Source organism: Trachemys scripta, chromosome 1 (genome assembly GCF_013100865.1).
Source record: "Trachemys scripta elegans isolate TJP31775 chromosome 1, CAS_Tse_1.0, whole genome shotgun sequence".
NCBI classification, from domain to species: Eukaryota; Metazoa; Chordata; order Testudines; family Emydidae; genus Trachemys; species Trachemys scripta.
In genome coordinates this window covers 309850219-309868572 of record NC_048298.1, presented here as the reverse complement: position 1 = coordinate 309868572, position 18354 = coordinate 309850219, and the positions used below count along the sequence as shown (strand labels likewise).

Below are 18354 nucleotides of genomic sequence, written 5' to 3'. Positions count from 1 at the left end.
AGTCCAAGCAACATAGCTTTGTGGGGCCCCTCGTGGCTTGGGGCCCCAGGCAATTGCCCTGCTAGCTACCTCCTAACACACGCCCTGGCTTTTAATCTACTTGATATGCAGAAAAACTTGTTGTGGTACAGGTGAGCCATGGAGGTTTTATAACATTTGGGCGGGGGGGGGTTCGGAAAGAAAAAGGTTGAGAACCCCTGTGTTAGCATGCATTTTTTCAGCTGAATATCACTTTCATTTCATGCTAATATTCTAAAATCTCAGAATCCTTTTGTGTTTATTTCTCTGTTCATTGGTGCGTGTGAATGTAACCAATGTATGACTTATCCCTTTTTTCAGATCACCACAGTCTTTTAGGTAAATTCATTATTAGAAAGGGTTTCTTTAAAAACAAGTGCATTAACAAAAACAGTTAGAAATTGGAATGTGATTGGTCATATACAGAGAACATGCTATATGTGCATTATTCCTAATATTTCCAAAAAAACCCAGACTTTCAAATATTTGTTGGTAGTGGAAGAATACAATGGGAGGAAACATACTGTAACTGAGATAAATATGCTAATATTCAGGTTTTATGAATTCACTAATTCCAATCTTGGCTTCATTATTCAATACTTGGTTTAATTAAAATGCCAATGTTTGTACCTCCTGCTATTTTCTGCATAGGAGCACCCAGATTAAAATGTCAGGAGCTTCTGAATTATGTCATGGACATAGTAAAAGATGCATCAAGTTGTGCTATTTATGGAGCTGACTGTAGTAGCATACTACTAAAAGATATTCTTTCAGTGAGGAAATACTGGTGTGAGATATCTAAGCAACAGTGGTCAGGTTAGTATATAACACTTCTATTTCAATAATGTCTATTTACAAACATGTATTTCCTAGTATAGAAATGTGTTTAGGCATATTATTGTTATTTACTGTTTATTATTATTATTATTTATTTGTATTTCAGTAGCACTAAGAGGTCCTGTTGTATGAGGCACTGTACAAATATATAGTAAGAAATAGCCTCTACCCAAAGACCTTACAATTTAAATAGACAAGATAAAGGGGCAGGGGTGGATATTACAGTATTATTCCTCTATTATTATCTGTTATTCCATGTAGATTAACTTTGTGTACTGCCAACAATGACTCAATCAAATCAATTTTAATGTCCAGTTTATTATTGAGACTATATTGGCTGGTGTGGTTCATGTATTACCAGTGAGTATTATTACCTGTATTATGGTAATATCCAAAGATCTCAACCATGTGCAGATCCCATTGTGCTAGTCCCTGTGCAGACATATAGTAAGGGACAGGCCAGAAGAACTTCTAAGAAGACCAAAAAATAAAAGCTGAAGAAATGGGGAATATGATAGAACATAAAAGCAGTGCTCCATGACATTTGACACATGAAAAATGGAGGAGGGGACATCATCATTTCTGAATTAACACAAAAGTGCTGCCCATGGCAGCCCCTCAACCTGCTCGTTATCAGTTGGCAGATTTATTATAAGCACCACAGAAGAAGTGGATCTTGAAAGATTTGAAGGAGAGGATGGGGGTGGATATTTTATGCATAAATGTAGAAGAAATTGCAGAAACAATTGTACTACTGGGAAAGTGCCTTGGGGTTGGACATGTCGTACTTGAGAAAAGCACTACGTAAAATCATATTCTGAGCTGTAGCTTGAAGGAAATTGCTGTAATTTCAGACAAAAAAGACAAAACAAAGACTTGGGATTGTTGATTTACTCCATCCAACAGATGCTTTTGGTCTTGTTTTGATAAAAAATATTGACACACAGATATTGCTCCAGCTGGTCGCCTGGGGACCACGACCCAGGGCTGCGGACCGCAGCTGCTCCAGCCGGCCAGGGACCACTGCTCCAGCTGGTTGGGGACAGTGGACCATGTCTGCTCCGGCCAGCCCCCCCAGGGACTGCTGCCTAGGGCGGTGGACCACGGCTGTTCCTGCCACCCTGGGACTGCTGCTGGGGGCTGCCGAAGCAGTGGCTGGTGTGGCTGACCTGGGGGCCACCTGAGCAGCTGGCCCCGGAGCCAGCTGCTTGGGCAGCCCTGGGGTCAGCCACACTGGCCCCTACAGAAGTCATGGAGGTCACGGAAAGTCACGGAATCTGTGACTTCCGCCACCTCTGTGACAGACATGGGGCCCTAATTATAATGCATATGCACAAAAGGGCTGAATTAAAGGTGCACAGGCAACCTTAATTCTGGCATTTCCTAACTTTGAGTTCTAGACTTTGCAACTTTAATAATATCCTTTTAACATATTTTATACGTATAATAATATAATTGTGATTTCTTTAGCAGGCTCTTGAAGTTGCTATTCTGCAGTTGCCAAATTCCAGTTAGTGATGAGATGTAGAGCCTTGCACAGATTCAAAATTCATATCCACAGAGCTGCAGGGCTTCACCAGGAACCACAGTGGCGAAAGCAGCATGATTATACCATCCCCAGGCCTGTCCCCAGCCCCAGGACACACAGACCGCTGCATGGAAGGGACTCCTGTCCGGGAGAGTGTGAGCCGCTAGCATGACCAGGGACAGCTGCCAGTGAGCCTGGTACTCGCACCAGTGGGCGGGGCTGGGGTGGTACAGCCATGCCAGAGGAGCTACCTGCGCGGGGCGCTGGGTCCGGTAGAGCCCTGCAGCTCTGCGGATATCCGCGTCCACGGATATAAATTTTGTGTCTGCGCAGGGCACTACTGAGATGTCCCTGTATGTTTTAGTACTGATCTCTAAAGCTCTTTTTTTTATCCTCTCCTACAAGATATAAAAATAATGCTGATACAGTGTAACATCTTCAAAGCTCTACGAAGTATTATTTTAATAATTACCTATTAAATAAAAATATTAGAAAATGGAAAAAAACTAAATTCAATAGTACCTAATACACTTTTTCCATTTTTCTGCTGGTACTCATTGAAACATTACACTCTGGGATATAGTACAAGTGAAAATTCTGACTCTGGTGACATGCTAAAAGGGAGTAAAATAATTCTCTGTAAGAATTAGCTGAAATGTTAGTTAGTAGTCTTTAGGGTTTGTTTGTTTTTTGCAGTTTTGTTGTTGTTCTGTTTTGTTTTTTGTGGCATCCAGCTACCTGTGGTATATTTAGATAATAGTTTCTTAATGTTTCTGTGTGCAGTTAAGTTGCAAAACAGGGAATTAACTTTTTTGAATAATGATCCAAGTGTCTATGATGTTAATAGCAAGTGGATATTTTCATAACTCAGGCGAAATATTTTAATTTTACTGCTTAAGTGGTGGTTTTTCCTTCCTGTGTAACTTCTGCATTTAATCAGCTTGTTAGAATTGTATGTTCCGGTCTCTTAAATCACTGTTTTACCCAGGCTAAGGAGACAGTTATACCTTTATATGATTTTTGAATCTTTGGATTATGTTTACAGAGTTGCTGACCCTGTACTGCAAATTGTATCTCAAACCTTCCAGAGATATTAACAGAGTCTTGGTGGCTAGAATAATTCATACACTGATCAGAGGATGTTGCTTCCAAACTGATGAACTAAATTCCAATCTTTTTTGCTTCTTTGAAAAAGCACTACAATGTGCAAGGTAATTTTCAGCTTTTTGTTTTGTGTGTCAAAATTGTATTTCAGAGGATAATTTGTCCAAGATAATTGGGGTTGGACTTGATGGTGTGTGGAGGCTCATCAATCCCTGACTTCTATGAGTCTGACCTTCAACCTCTTTCTGTTTACTCAGAGCTCTTTGAAATGTGAATCTTTTCTGCATTTATATGTATTCTGGCATTTTTTTGCATTATCTGCAGGTATGCAGAGGTGAGGTCTTTCGAGTATTCTTGCCTTATTTTATTAAGTTAGATTTGTTGAGTGCTCAATTTAGAGTTCAAGGAATAGATTTAAAAAAAAATCCAGAAAAGTCATTCTTTATTTGTTAATACTTCTTATCAACAGAAAGTTGGCTATTTTTGCTGTAGATGAAGTGCTTGGTTTATATTTCAGGCAGGAGAACGCCTCTGCAGGTCTGGATCATATTCTTGCAGCAATTAATGTTTTCTTCAGTGTGTATGCTGTGAACTGTCGTATGCGGATTTGTAAGCTAGGAGAGGAAATTCTTCCTACGGTTCTTTATATATGGACTCAGTATAGACCAAAAGAGTCTCTAAAGGAGTTAATAATTCAGTTACTTCAACTGCAGGTTTGTGTTCATCATCCAAAGGGAGCCAAAACACAGGAGAAAGGTACACAATATAAAGCTTCTTTCGTTTTCTTGCTTTTCAAATTTTAGCAGATTTTTGTTATATATAAGTTCAAGTTGCACGAGCACAGAACTTTTGGATGTCACTGGTAAACTTGGAGAATAATCACAGGAGTAACTATTTCTTCTCAATAGTTTTACACTGTGCATTAAAGCTGATTGAATTGGGGAATACGTGTTTTTAACTATTATTGTATTATAACAACATTCAAAATATGCTAGGTGCTGAATGGGAACACCCAGCATCTGGTCAAAGACTTTAAATTTAAAAAGAATTTAAAAAGAAAAGGGGGAGGGGGAAAGGCTGGAGGGAATGGATACAACATACAGGAGTGAGCAAAGTGCAGATTGGCACACATGTTCACATCTTGTTAATTTTATAGATATTAAGACTAGGAGTGACCATTATGGTCATCTAGTCTGACATCCTGGAAAACACAGGCCGAAGAACCTCACCCAGTAATTTCTGCATCAACCCGTAATTTCTATCTCAGCTATATCATGTCTTTTAGAAGATGTCTATTCTTGATTTAAAGACTACAAGTGATGAACAATCCACCATGCCTTGGGCAAATTTTTCCAGTGGTTAATTACCCTAATTAAAAATATATCTTATTTCTAATCTGAATTTGTCTAGCTTCAGTTTCCAGCCCTTGCATCTTGATTAAGAGCCATCTCTTTCCCATGTAGATATTTACAGACTGCAATCAAGTCATCTTTATTACCTTCTCATTGATAAATGAAATAAAGCTTCTTTAGTTACTCACTATAAGGCATATTTTCTAGACCAGCGTTTCTCAAACTTTAGCAATCCGAGGACCCCCATTTTGATTTAAAATTTTTCGCAGATCCCCAAGCCCACCCACTCAGCCCTGGCCCCACCACCACTCCACCCCTTCCCCCAAGGCCCCACCCACACCCCACCTCTTCCCTCTCCCCTCCTCTTCCCCACTTCTGTCCACCCCCTCCCCCGAATGTGCCCCGTCCCCGCTCGCTCCTTCTCCTTCCTCCCAGCACCTCCTGCACACTGCTGAACAGCTGTTCCCCGGCGTGCACGAAGTGCTGGGGAGGAGTGGGAGGAGTTGATCAGCAGGGCCCATGGACCCCCTGGAGTACCCTCGCAGACCCCCATTTGAGAAACGCTGTTCTAGACCTTTGATTAGTCTTGCCTCTCATTTAAGAACCTTCTGTAATTTTTCAACATCCTTTTTGAAGAGTAGAAACTAAAATTGGACACAATATTCTAGTAATGATCTCACTATAAACATATACAAAGGAAATACCACCTCCCTCTAGTTCATATTCCCCACCTTATACATCCAGGGATCCTGTTTGCCATTTTAGTGACATCATCTCCTTGAAAGCATGTATTCAACTGGTTATCTACCATGACCCCTAAGTCCTTGTCAGAATCACTGCTTTCCAGGATACAAGTCCCCCATCTTATAAATGCGACCTATGTTCTTTGTACCTAGATGTTGTATGACCTTGCATTTGGCTGTGTTAAGACATATGATGTTCAAGTGAGCCCCCTTACAAAGCAGTCCATGTTGGTCTATATAGCTGACCTGTCCCCATCGTTATTTAATACTCCACCAATTTTCATATCATTTGCAAACTTTAGCAGCAATGATTTTATATTTTCTTCCAGATCATTCTTAAAGATATTGAATAGCAGTGGGCTGAGAATAGATACCTGCGGGAACTCATAAGAAACAGTCCCTTGGGATGATGATGCCCCATTTACAGTTACTTTATGTGATATATGGGTTAATATCGTCTACATAGATTTTTGTATAGTGGTAATTCTTTATCAGAATGTCATGTGGGACTAAGTTAAATACCTTGCAAAAGTCGAAGTCCATTATGTCAACATTTACCTTTATTAACCAAACTCATCAAAAAATACCAAGTTTGATTGACAAACCCTTTTATCTATAAAACCATGTTGATTGGCATTAATTATGCTACTATCGTTTATTTTACTGATTGCACGCCATATCAGCATTTCCATGATTTTTGCCCTATATTGATGTCAGGCTAACTGGTCTATAATTTTCCTGCCATCCTATTTACCCTTTTTTAAATATTGGCACAACATTAGGGTTTTTTTTCCAGTCCTCGAACATTTCCATGTTCCAAGATTGGTTAAATCAATATTAATGGTTCAGCGATCTCCTCAGTTAATTATTGAATACTCTTGGGTGCAAGTTATCAGGTCCTATAGATTTTAAAATGTTTAACTTTAATAGTTGCTTTTTAACATCCTCCCTAGTTTCTGATGGAATAGAAAGTATTTCATTATCATTGCAAGACATTAACACATCACCCTGCTTCCTTCAGAATACAGAACAGAAATATTTATTGAATTCTTCCGCCTTTTCTGCATCATCCCTGATAATTTTACCATCCTTGTCTAGTATTGGACCCATATCATCACTAGGGTTTTGTTTGTTTCTAATACATGTAAAAAATTCCTTTTTATTGTTCTTAGCGCTACCAGGCATAGATTTAGCTTCCCCTGTCAACTCCGTTTCCTAACTGCTGATTTGTATTTACTACTATCCAACCCATTGTAGTGGGTTTTTTTAACGCATTAAATATTTTTATTAATCCCTTGTTAACCATTAATCCCCAGTTATACTGAAGTCCCTCTTAGACCACATTCCCCTACATTCTCTTAGCATCTGCCCCCAAACCCCAACATATAGGGTCCCTGGCCTTCACTGTCTATGTTTGCATCTTGACTGTATCCAACAAAAAAAAATTCTATGTAAGGCCATCTTCATAGCAGGGTTCTTCTTTTGCACAGGAGATGCTGGAGATGGATGCTCCTGCTATATCTGCTGCTTTGGAAGGGCAAGGAGGATAGGGCAGGGCCAAATCAGAGTATGTTGGGTATTAAAATGCTGCAATGTAATCTGTGGCACCTGTTGTGTCCTTGGGTTGAGAAGACGCATGGGTCAGCTGTTCTTGGCTGCTGCTGGGGAAGTATTCTAGCCCCTCCCACAGACAAGTGGCAGGGTGGCTGAACTGGGGACCTTGAGTCTCTGGGAGTGGGAGCTGCTTAGTTCTGGATGTTTAGGTTGGAACAGATGAGGGTGGGTTTCTTGATTTTTTTTTTTTTTTCCTCCCTCTTATTTTGCATCCAGATTTTATCCTCTCTTCCCCCGTCTTTGCAAATGTTCGAACATTTTTTGTTTTAAATAGCAAATGTTTGCATTATAAAACCTCCTGAAAAATACAACTCTAATTGCTGTTAAGCATTCTCTGCTCATCTGGGAACATAGAATGCTATATTGTATAGTCAGATTATGGCAAATAAACTGCATATATAACTTAAATTTTATCTTTTCACATACAGGTGCATATGATTCAGCAAAATGGCAAAGAATCTTATACAACTTGTATGATCTTCTGGTGAATGAGTTAAGTCTCATTGGCAGTAGAGGAAAGTATTCTTCAGGATCACGCAACATTGCTGTAAAGGAAAACTTGATTGAATTAATGGCTGATATTTGTCATCAAGTAAATGACATTTCTACACATTGTTTCAAGTGAATGTAAAGTTGATGTGTATACTGTACTATGCTATTCACACACTTCAATTTTCCATTAATATGTCTTGCAGATTTTTTTCATAATTGTTTACTTATACTTCAGTATCTTTAGTCTCTGGTCTAGAGACATGTCCTTTTTGGCCTCAATTAAACAACAGTCTTGAGATCCTAATACTCAGGTCCAATAGAGGCTGCACAGAGTGCAGAAGGAGCCCTCCTGTTCAGTTTATAGAGAAGTTTAATTGCTCTAGTGACATTTTGGATTAACTTTCCCCAAAATATTTCCATGTGTAAGGTACAGTGCAGATCTGGAAGCAGACATTTTCTGTTTGCTGCTGAAAGTGTTTGAATGTTTTATATTTGAAAGTTTAACATGGTTACAGGCTTGTAAGGGAGAAGCGTCCTTATATTTCTGGTACACTTTTATAATATCAAGGAATTCTATATAGAGCAAAATTATTTGTTGTTGCAGAAGTTCATATTTAGTTAGTACTTTTATTCTGTATGCAGTTGAAAGAATGGGTAATATTTTTATATGACTGTTTGTGACTTGGGAGCACAAGTTTAATTGAAAATCAATGGTACTTTGTGCTCCTAAATCACTTTGGGCTTTTGTGAAAATCCTACCCTTATTGATTAATTACTGGAGAGTGTAAGTACTGTAATAATACTTACCGGTAGGTCTCATAGTTCCAAGCCTTGCTTTTGAAGGAAGATCCCAAGCTTGGCTTCTTGCTTTTCAGATGACAGAGGCAGTAGGACACTTTGTCTCTGGAGAGCAGGAAGCAAATCTCTGATCAAATCCTAATGGCTGACAGGCATAGAATTGATAGGTGCTGGAGACAGCAGCATCCTTGTGCCCTCTGCCAGTATCTGGGTTGTTGCCATGTGTGGTCTTTGAAGGTTGTGAAGCAAGCTGAGAGGGAAATGAGAATTCTCTGGAGTGCTTTATAGATGACAAATAATGATTAACTTCAAGTATATCTACCTTGTAAGCTGGTGATGTGTTTCCCAGCTGGAGGAGACATATTCACACTAGTTCTGATTGAGCTAGCTCAGTAAAAATAGTGTAGTTCCAGCAGTGCAAGCAGCGGGAGGGGCTAACTGCCTCGAGTGCATGCCCATAAGAGATGCCATGTACTAAATGGGGCAGCTAACCCCTCCTGTCACTGGGCCACTGATGTTATACTCTATTTTTAGTGCATTAGCTCAGTTAGAACTAGTACAAGCATATCTCCTCAAGCTCAGAATCACACTCCCAACTCAAAATATAGACATACCCTTAGTTTGAAACATCTCATGGCCTTTAGTAGAGGGTGAGGGTGACAAAGTCTCTCTCCAAAGACTCTTATGCAAAGTAAGCTGTCACAGGATAAGAGGGAAGAAGCAAAGTAAGCTGCCACGGGATAAGAGGGAAGGTGCTCTCATGGATTGATAACTGGTTAAAAGATAGGAAACAAAGGGTAGGTATAAATGGTCAGTTTTCAGAATGCAGAGAGGTAAATAGTGGTATCCCCCGGGGGTCTGTTCTGGGACCAGTCCTATTCAACATATTCATAAATGATCTGGAAAAGAGGGTAAACAGTGAGGTGGCAAAATCTGCAGATGAAACAAAATGACTAAAGATAGTTAAGACCCAGGCAGACTGCGAAGAGCTACAAAAGGATCTCTCAAAACTGGGTGACTGGGCAACAAAATGGCAGATGAAATTTAATGTTTATAAATGCAAAGTAATGCACATTGGAAAGCATAATCCCAACTATACATATAAAATGATGGTGTCTAAATTAGCTGTTACCACTCAAGAAAGAGATCTTGGAGTCATTGTGGATAGTTCTCTGAAAACATCCACTCAATGTGCTGCAGCAGTCAAAAGAAGCAAACAGAATGCTGGGAATAATTAAGAAAGGGATAGATAATAAGACAGAAAATAAGATGTTGCCTCTATATAAATCCATGGTCCACCCACATTTTGAATACTATGTGCAGATGTGATCGCCCCATCTCAAAAAAGATATATTGCAATTGGAAAAGGTTCAGAGAAGGGCAACAAAAATTATTAGGGGTATGGAATGGCTTCCATATGAGGAGAGATTAATAAGATTGGGACTTTTCAGCTTGGAAAAGAGATAGCTAAGGGGAGATATGATTGAGGGCTATAAAATCATGACTGGTGTAGAGAAAGTAGATAAGGAAGTGTTGTTTACTACTTCTCATAACACAAGAACTAGGGATCACCAAATGAAATTAATAGAAGGTTTAAAACAAATAAAAGGAAGTATTTCTTCACAAAATGCACAGTCAACCTGTGGAACTCCTTGCCAGAGGATCTTGTGAAGGCCAAGACCATAACAGGGTTAAAAAAAGAACTAGATAAATTCATGGAGGATAGGTCCATCAATGGCTATTAGCCAGGATGAGCGGGAATAGTGTCCCTAGCCTCTGTTTGCCAGAAGCTGGGAATGAGCGACAGGGGATGGAACAGGGATGATTACCTGTTCTGGTCATTCCTTCTGGGGCACCTGGCACTGGCCACTGTCAGAAGGCAGGATACTGGTCTAGATCAACCTTTGGTCTGACCCAGTAGGGCTATTATGTTCTTATGTGAGTACTTGAATACTTTTATTGATGGGTCCTATTTTTACTATATCTTTGGAAAGGTCTTTACTGAAGACACCAAAGTCCTAGAGATAACCCAGTCATACACTGTTACACAAAGAGAGTCTGGAGATGAAACTGCACCGAGCAAGCGTAGGAGGATCGAATTGGGCTGGGAAATAATTCGAGACAACCTGCAAAGATCACAGAATGATTTTGATGTCATACCTTGGTAAAAACACCTTTATTCTTTTACCTTGGAACTGAAATCAGTATAAATAACTTATTAACAGGTTTTAGTTTCACATTCAATTATTTCTTTATCTGTGGACTCCTACATTTTATAATGAATTGTCTCACAAATGCCTTGTGCTGCTAAGTAAGGTGCTCAGATACAGAACATACAGGGAGGCTGTCAAGGAATCAGCCTAGCTTTTCCCAGCTCTTGAAAAATCATGAGGAATGTTCTTGAAATTCTTGTTATAAAAGCTTCTAAGTCAAATACCACATAATAGTTAGAAGTCATAACTTTCACATTGCTGACTTGGATAACTGACATGATATATGAGAGAGACAAGGTGGGTGAGGGTAATATCTTTCATTGAACCAACTTCTGTTGGTGACAGAGATAAGCTTTTGAGCTACACAGTGGTCTGACCTGATATGTGACTAACGTATGACAATGAAATGATGGTGAATGAAAATACCGGCTTTTATGCGGGGCTGTTGAGATGCAATAAAAATAATGCCCTGGGGTGAGAACCTCATCTCTATTCTCGCCATTTTATGCTGGGTAAACTGGCTTGAGGAGTATAATAATAATGTAATCTTTGACATAGCAGATAAAGGTATAACAAGATCCAGTGGCTGGAAGTTGAAGCTAGACAAAGTCAGGCTGCAAATAAGGGGCACATTTTTAAACAGCAAAAGGAATTAACTGTTGGAACAGTTTACGAAGGGCTGAGGTGGATTCTCCACTGGAAGATTTTTTAAGTCAAGATTGGATTTTTTTCTAAAAGAGATGCTTTAGTTCAAACAGGAATTAATTCAGGGAAATCGTATGGCCTGTTTTATACAGGAGACAGGGTAGATAATCAGAGTTGTTCCTTCCAGCTTTATAATCTATAAGTAAAGCTAAGATTTTTGTCATGGAAGTCACGGAATCTGTGGCTTCCAGAGAGCTCGGTGACATTTTCTGCTTCAGCCCCAGGGCAGCATGGCTGGTGGTGTCAGCTGGAGGGCGGGGGGTCCAGCAGATCTTAGCTGCCAGGTAGTAGGGACCTCGCAGCTCCCAGCCTCTGCAGGTAGCAGGAGACACCCTGCAGCACTGAGCCACAGCAGATGGGGGAGGGACCCCCCCCTCAGCTCCAAGCCGCCATGAGCGGCAGGGGGCCCTCCCCAGCTCCAAATCGCCATGGGCGGTGGGGTGGCCCCCGACAGCTCCCAGCCACTGAGAGTGGCAGGGAGACCCCGCAGCTATGGGCCACGAGGGGAGGGGGTTGTGCCCCTGCAGCTCCCAGCCATTGTGGGAGCAGGGTGGACCCCAGAACTCCAGCAGCCACGGGTGCTGGAATCTCCTCTCCCCATTTTGTCACGGTTATTTTTAGTAAAAGTCACGGACAGGTCATGGGCTTCGGTGAATTTTTGGTCATTGCGTGTGACCTGTCTGTGACTTTTACCAAAAATAACCATAACAAAATCTTTGCCTTATCTATGAGAAATAAAATTACAGACAAGAAAATTAATTTTCTGTTTGCTTCACTGATATCTGACAATCAACTTGTAAAACAGCATTTGTGTGGCTGAGGCTGAACATACTTAATTGCTTCAAAATGACAGAATAATTGGTGATTGAACAAGCTATCCTGAACACTTAAACAATCACAGTTAAATATACAACAATAGAAGTGTAAAATGATTCTCTGAAACTGCTAATATTATATTTTACTGCTTTTCAACACTGATGAATTTATGTACATTTTAAGTTAATTGCCTTCACTTTCTGTTTTTAAGGTTACAGATTACAGCCCGATTAATATCAAAGTATCCTATGAGTCTTCCTAACCGTGAATTATCTCCCTTACTCATTATACTACACCAGCTACTACATCAGCAGAGAAAAGGGGAAAGGACCCCATATGTGCTAAGGTGCCTTACAGAGGTTGCTGTTTGTCAGAGCCAAAAATTAGATTTGGAAAGCACACAAAAGTTGGAGCTGCAGAGAATCTGGGCAAAAGTTTGGTCTCTGACACTTCGCAGCATAAGTTTTCAGCAAGTTGAAACAGAAAGCTTTGGGTTACTTGGAGCCATAATTCAAGGAAACTTTATTGTAATAGACAAAGAACTCTGGAAGATATTTTCAGGGTCTGCATACAAGCCTTCAAGGTAAGATGGGAACCAGGGATAGTGTATCTCGTGTCTTTGACTCTGTACAGCTGTTTTTCCTCCATGAATAGAAATACTAAATTTGTTCTTGTGGCATTTTAATTAAGTACTGTGCATATTTGTGTTAAAACCTGTTTTTCAGTCATTTATAACTCAGCCTTAAAAACTCGCTCCAGTCGGAAAGTTGACATGGAAGAGAAGTGACCAGGGCAAGCTTCTTAAAAACAAATTTTGGCCAAAATAGATTCATTCTACTTTTGTTGAAACAAAGTAAAGCATATTTTTTGTTCTTTTCAAATTAATCTAATTTCAAAAGATGGATACAAATAGTTTTAAAATAGACAAGTGGAATCTATTGTCTAAAATATGGGTTTGAAAATGCATGCAGAGTGAGTATTCTTATAAAGGAATTTTTAATATGCATGCTTATTAAGTATTTTATTTATGCATTTGACAATATTCTTAGAGCTGTCCAAGATCCAGAAATAAAGACTTTGCCTCATAATGATAATAGTGGAATATACATTTAATTATGATTTCCCACAAGCTGTTCTTTGCTCTGTTTTGTTGTAGTCCTGCTGCACGTTGCTTGGCATTAGCAATGACTGCCTATGTAGTACCAGAAACTTTGAAAGTAGGAATGGTGCAGAATAATTGTGAAGGAAATACAGGGAATGTGTTAAAAGAAGCAATAATGAAATGGCTACTGTCCTGTCATTTGGAAGAGAAGATGGAAGAATGTATTGAGTTACCCCCTGTGCTATGCAGGTAACAACTTGGAGTATAATCCGCTCTGTGTATAAACAACACATAACATAAAAAAAGCAGATGGGAAAAAATGAATTATCAAAGTCTTCATATGTTGCTAATATTTTGATAGAGTTTATAAATCTGTGTGTTAACTTTCTGTAGGGTATCATAAAACACTTGTTTTGGAAATCGTTAATTTTTCCTTACTCAAATGAAAAAAAAATACTTGTTTTATAAAACTGCTGTTAGGTGAAAATTACCTGCACTACTTATACCTGAAGTTTTCTAGCTTGATGTTTCAATTTTAGGAATGACTGGAATCAAACTACTCTCTTTAGCAGGTGATAATGTTAACCCTGCTGCTGCTTGGTATAACTAATGTGCTATTATAATCCAAATTTTTAGTTATTTAAGTGTTAGCTTCAGACAGTGCATGCATTTTAAGGTTTCTTGCTTTTTAAAACATTAGGTTAATACATGATTTTTTTTTTTTTTGGTAAATAACTAATATTATTGCACATTTAGCGCCTTTTATGAGAGAATCACCAAATGTTTTACAACCATAATTAAGCTTATTAATACCACTTTGGGGGAGGGAGGTAGATAAGTAGTATATCCATTTTTACAAACGGATAAACTGAGACAGAGATGGTGACTTCCATAAGGTCACACAGCGAGTCTGGCATAGATGTGTTACTCCTAAGGGAAATTCTGCGCCACTGCATGCTCACAGAATTCATGTCCCCTGCAGATTTCTTTGCTTCTGCACAGAAAAATGACTTTCTGACTGGGAAACAAAGTTCCAGCAGCGTGGGCGCATCATTTTAGGCACCCAGAGCAGCTAGCAGAGAGGTAGAGCACTGTGGGGCAGGACTGGAGAAGACCCGGCTGGTGGCTCCTGCCCTGTGCCAGGCTCAGCTGCTAGTCCCGGCTGGGCTGGGGGTAGGAGAGGACGGGACTCGATCTTCGCTTGCAAGGAGTGGCCATGTCCGGGTCAGACCCATCCCCAGAAATCTCCCCTGGCTGCAGGAAACTCCACCCCATACCGCTTTCTGCCCCCATCACTCCTCAGCCGTGGGAGGAAGGGTCACTGTATGGGGAGCTGCTTCCCGGATCACCCAACCCTCGTGCAATCAGACCCCCCCCATACCCAGATTCCCGCTAAGCCTCAGCCCCCCCACCCAGAACCCCCCCATGAGTCCCCCACATCCTAACTCGCACCCTGCCAAGCCTCACTCCCTGCATCTGGATCCCCCCTGCTGAGCCCCGCCCTTTTCCCCCACATCCAGCCCCCCACCCCAGCTCCAGGACTGCCCCCTGAACCCTGATGAGCCATACCCCCACTGCACCCGGATCACCCCAACGAGCCCCCCGTCCCCCACCCTACTGAGCTTCAGCCAGCTGGACCTGGACCCCAGACCCCCCTCCCCCCCACTGAGCCCCCCACGTGCAGAGCCCCACGCCCAGACCCACCCTGCTGAGCCCCAAGCACCTTCACCTAGAACCCGCTGCAGAGTCCCATTGCTCCTGTGCATCCAGATCCCAACTGCACCTGGATCTCCCACTGATCCACCCGCATCCAGATTGCCCCACACAAGACCCTCTCACCCCACACCTGGATCCCCCCACACTAAGCCTTTCCAGACTAGGGATCCTGCCAGGCTGAGCCTACCTGCCTGCACCTGGTGCGGAGGGGCAGGGCCTCAGGGTGTTTCTGGGGCAGATCCAGCCCTTGCACTGTGTCAGGGTCGGGTGCAGCCTCACCACCGAGTCCATGTCCCTAGGGGGAGCTGCAGGGTGATCTCCCACCTCTGTGCAGCCAGTGGCCTGTGCTCCCCACTGCTATGCTGGAGCCTCCACATTTATTTATTGACAAATAAAGTTTGCATAACTTTAAAATATTGTGCACAGAAGTTTTATTTTTTTGGCACAGACGTTTTAATTTTTTGGTGTAGCATTCCCTCAGGAGTAATGTATATAGAACTCAGGAGTCCTGATACCTAGTCCTGTTCTAATGTAAAATTAAGGTTAGATTTGAGATATGAAGTTCGGAGTCATAATCACCTAATAAGTAGAGATGTTTCTCACCTAAATTTCATCTCTGGTTTTTTTAAAAAAATATATTTTCTTTACAGTGATTTTCCTCATCTAGTGCTGCAGAAAATTCTTGTGAGCTTGACTATGAAGAACTGCAGAGCTGCAATGAACTTTTTCCGAAATGCTACTGAGTGGTATGTTTAAAATTAATCAATATAGGTAGTATGTTCCTCATATTTAGGGGCAGTATTTTTAGGGTTGAACCAGGTTTTTTTTAGCTGTAGTCCATATCCTCTTGATATTCTGTATTCCCCCTACTTGGCTCAGGTAGCATTACAGGTTTTTGCCATTCCAGCAAGCACTGAAGATATGGAACACATGTTTTCCTGTCTCTCTCATATCTTTTAATGTTCATTTCTATAAGGTATTTAGCACACTTTTGGGCATTGTAAATATAGAGCATCTACAGTCTGGTTAGGTGCTTTAGATAGGTATGAAGACAACATCTCCTCCCTGAAGATGTTACATAACATCTTTCTTACCAGTAATATATCTTAGTAAACAATTGCGCAAAAAAAAAAAAAAAACCTTTAAAAAAGCCCCCAACTAATTAGAAATTACTCTCATGGTCTACGGTACCCACCCTTCTTCCCCATTACTTTACAGTCTTAAAACTTGATTTAGTGGAAGGAGTTGGACACAGCTCCAAATGCTTCCCCTTTGTATGTCCTTGGGTGTTGTGGGGAGTACATAGGGAGGTGGCGCACACTGCCTTGATGAACACTGCTTTCCAGAATGCTCCAAGGGTACACACCAAAGTTGTGAACACATTTCATCTACAGTAGGAGTTCTCAACCTTTTTCTTTCTGAGGCACCCCCCCCAACATGTTATAAAAACTCCACAGCCCACCTGTGCCACAACAATTATTTTCTGCATATAAAAGACAGAGCTGTCATTAGGGAGTAACAAGCAGAACTATTGCTCAGGGCCCCACACCACAGCGGGCCCAGCAAAGCTAAGTTGCTCAGGCTTTGACTTCAGCCCCAGGTGGCAGGGTTCAGGGCCCCGGGCTTCAGCTCCACATGGTGGGACTTCGGTTTTCTGCCCTGGGTCCCAGGGATTCTAACACTGGCCCCCCTGAAACCTATTTGTGGCCCCCCAAAGCGGCCCTGGATCCCTGATTGAGAACCACTGATCTACAATATAGATTCATCTTGATAATCATCTCAGACTGTGATTAAAATAGTAAGTAACCATTCCTTAGTGAGATTCATCTGAGAAATGAGAGAGCACAAGAAATGACTAGAAGGACAAATAAAAATTTCATGTTATTTCTGTTTATGTTTCTTGTGTTTAAATAATGGTTTTAAAGGTACAGGTTCTAAAACAGGATGTCACAATAAGAGTAATGTGTTTTTCTTCAAGTGTGCAACACACACAAGACAAAGGAGAAGTCAGTTTTTTGGAAATTGAAGAGCTGTATCTACAAACAACTTTTGATGAAATGGCTGTTTTCACCAGCCTTGCAGTGAACATTGCAGATAAAAATCTGTCTGGTTCAGGACTTGCTGTCAACCAAAACCATAGGGAAACACTGGAGCACTGTCTGTTAGTGGTGTCAGAACAGCTTTTAAACAGCTACTCTTCTGAGGTGAGTTAGAAATGATTATTGAAGTCCACGTTTGTTCTGCTTATTTCTGTATTTTAAAGTCACAGAGCATGTTTTTTTCCTTGAACTTTAGCACTTTTCCTGTTAAAATTGAGTTGCAGATAATTTTTAATATTTCCTACAAAATGAAGTAGACAAATGTTTGTTTCCCTATAATGCTCTTCAGAATACCCCAAACAAGTTACATGGGAAATAGTTACATGATCTGCAAACTGAGAAGTATACATAAAATTACAAGTTTGGCCATTTTCTCCTTCCATACAATTTCTGCCCTCCATAATTCAGAGTTTTGTTGAAGTACCGAATTAAACACCTCAGGTGAAGTCATGGCCCAATTCAGTAAATGTTAGAGCTCTCATTGGTGGCAGTGGAGCCAGGGTTTCACCTTAGTGGTGACTATCAGCTTGTGCCTGGGAAGAAAAAGAATTGTAATTTTTAAATGTTCCAATTCCTTAGATAAGGTTGCACTGTTGTTAGTATATTACTGTTCTTCTTGAACTGGCTTATTCCTGGGTGTGCCAATGGTCTTGAGCAAATCACATAACTTCTGTGCCTACATCTGCCCATCTTTAAATTACAGATAAAAATACTTACCTATTTTCCAGGAGTGTAATGAAGCTATTTGTAAAGTTCTTTGTGATCCTGTGTTGAAAGGCAGTGCAGTATAGAAGAGAAGTATTAATGTAATAAACATTAAAGCATTAAAAGAACCATTAATAGCTCTGTAAGCTGCTGAAGCACCATTTAATGTAAAATGTATGATGTATTTATATTATGTATTAGATTTGTTCCAAGTCTACTACTGCAGAACACCTAGTCCGATGTGTCAGTCTCTTGACTGGTGTTCTTAGCTGCTATTGCTATGCTGGCACATTAGCTGAAGAGGATGCATGTAAATCAGAATTGTTCCATAAAGCTAAGGTTAGTAATAATGTGTGTTTGATAACGGTAAAGAAAACAATATTCAATAACTTTAAAATGATGAATAATTATTAAAAATGAGTATTTTCATATTTTCAAAACATAAAGCAATTGTTTCTGCTGGTTTCTGCTTAACAAATCACAGTAGGTGACAGGATTCAATGCATATTTAA

At 40.5% G+C, this 18354-nt stretch overlaps 1 protein-coding gene across 2 annotated transcripts in view; it reads left to right on the top strand.

Annotated features, from left to right (window-relative positions):
- Positions 1–18354, top strand: part of ATM (ATM serine/threonine kinase) — a 113632-nt gene that overhangs the window by 13802 nt on the left and 81476 nt on the right. For both annotated transcript variants that reach the window (XM_034758832.1, XM_034758834.1), the window contains exons 5-14: positions 670–834; positions 3429–3594; positions 4005–4243; positions 7625–7788; positions 10481–10650; positions 12432–12803; positions 13377–13571; positions 15689–15784; positions 17017–17242; positions 18044–18181. In XM_034758832.1, coding sequence (XP_034614723.1) covers positions 670–834; positions 3429–3594; positions 4005–4243; positions 7625–7788; positions 10481–10650; positions 12432–12803; positions 13377–13571; positions 15689–15784; positions 17017–17242; positions 18044–18181 — 1931 coding nt within the window. The remainder of the gene's footprint in view (positions 1–669; positions 835–3428; positions 3595–4004; positions 4244–7624; positions 7789–10480; positions 10651–12431; positions 12804–13376; positions 13572–15688; positions 15785–17016; positions 17243–18043; positions 18182–18354) is intronic.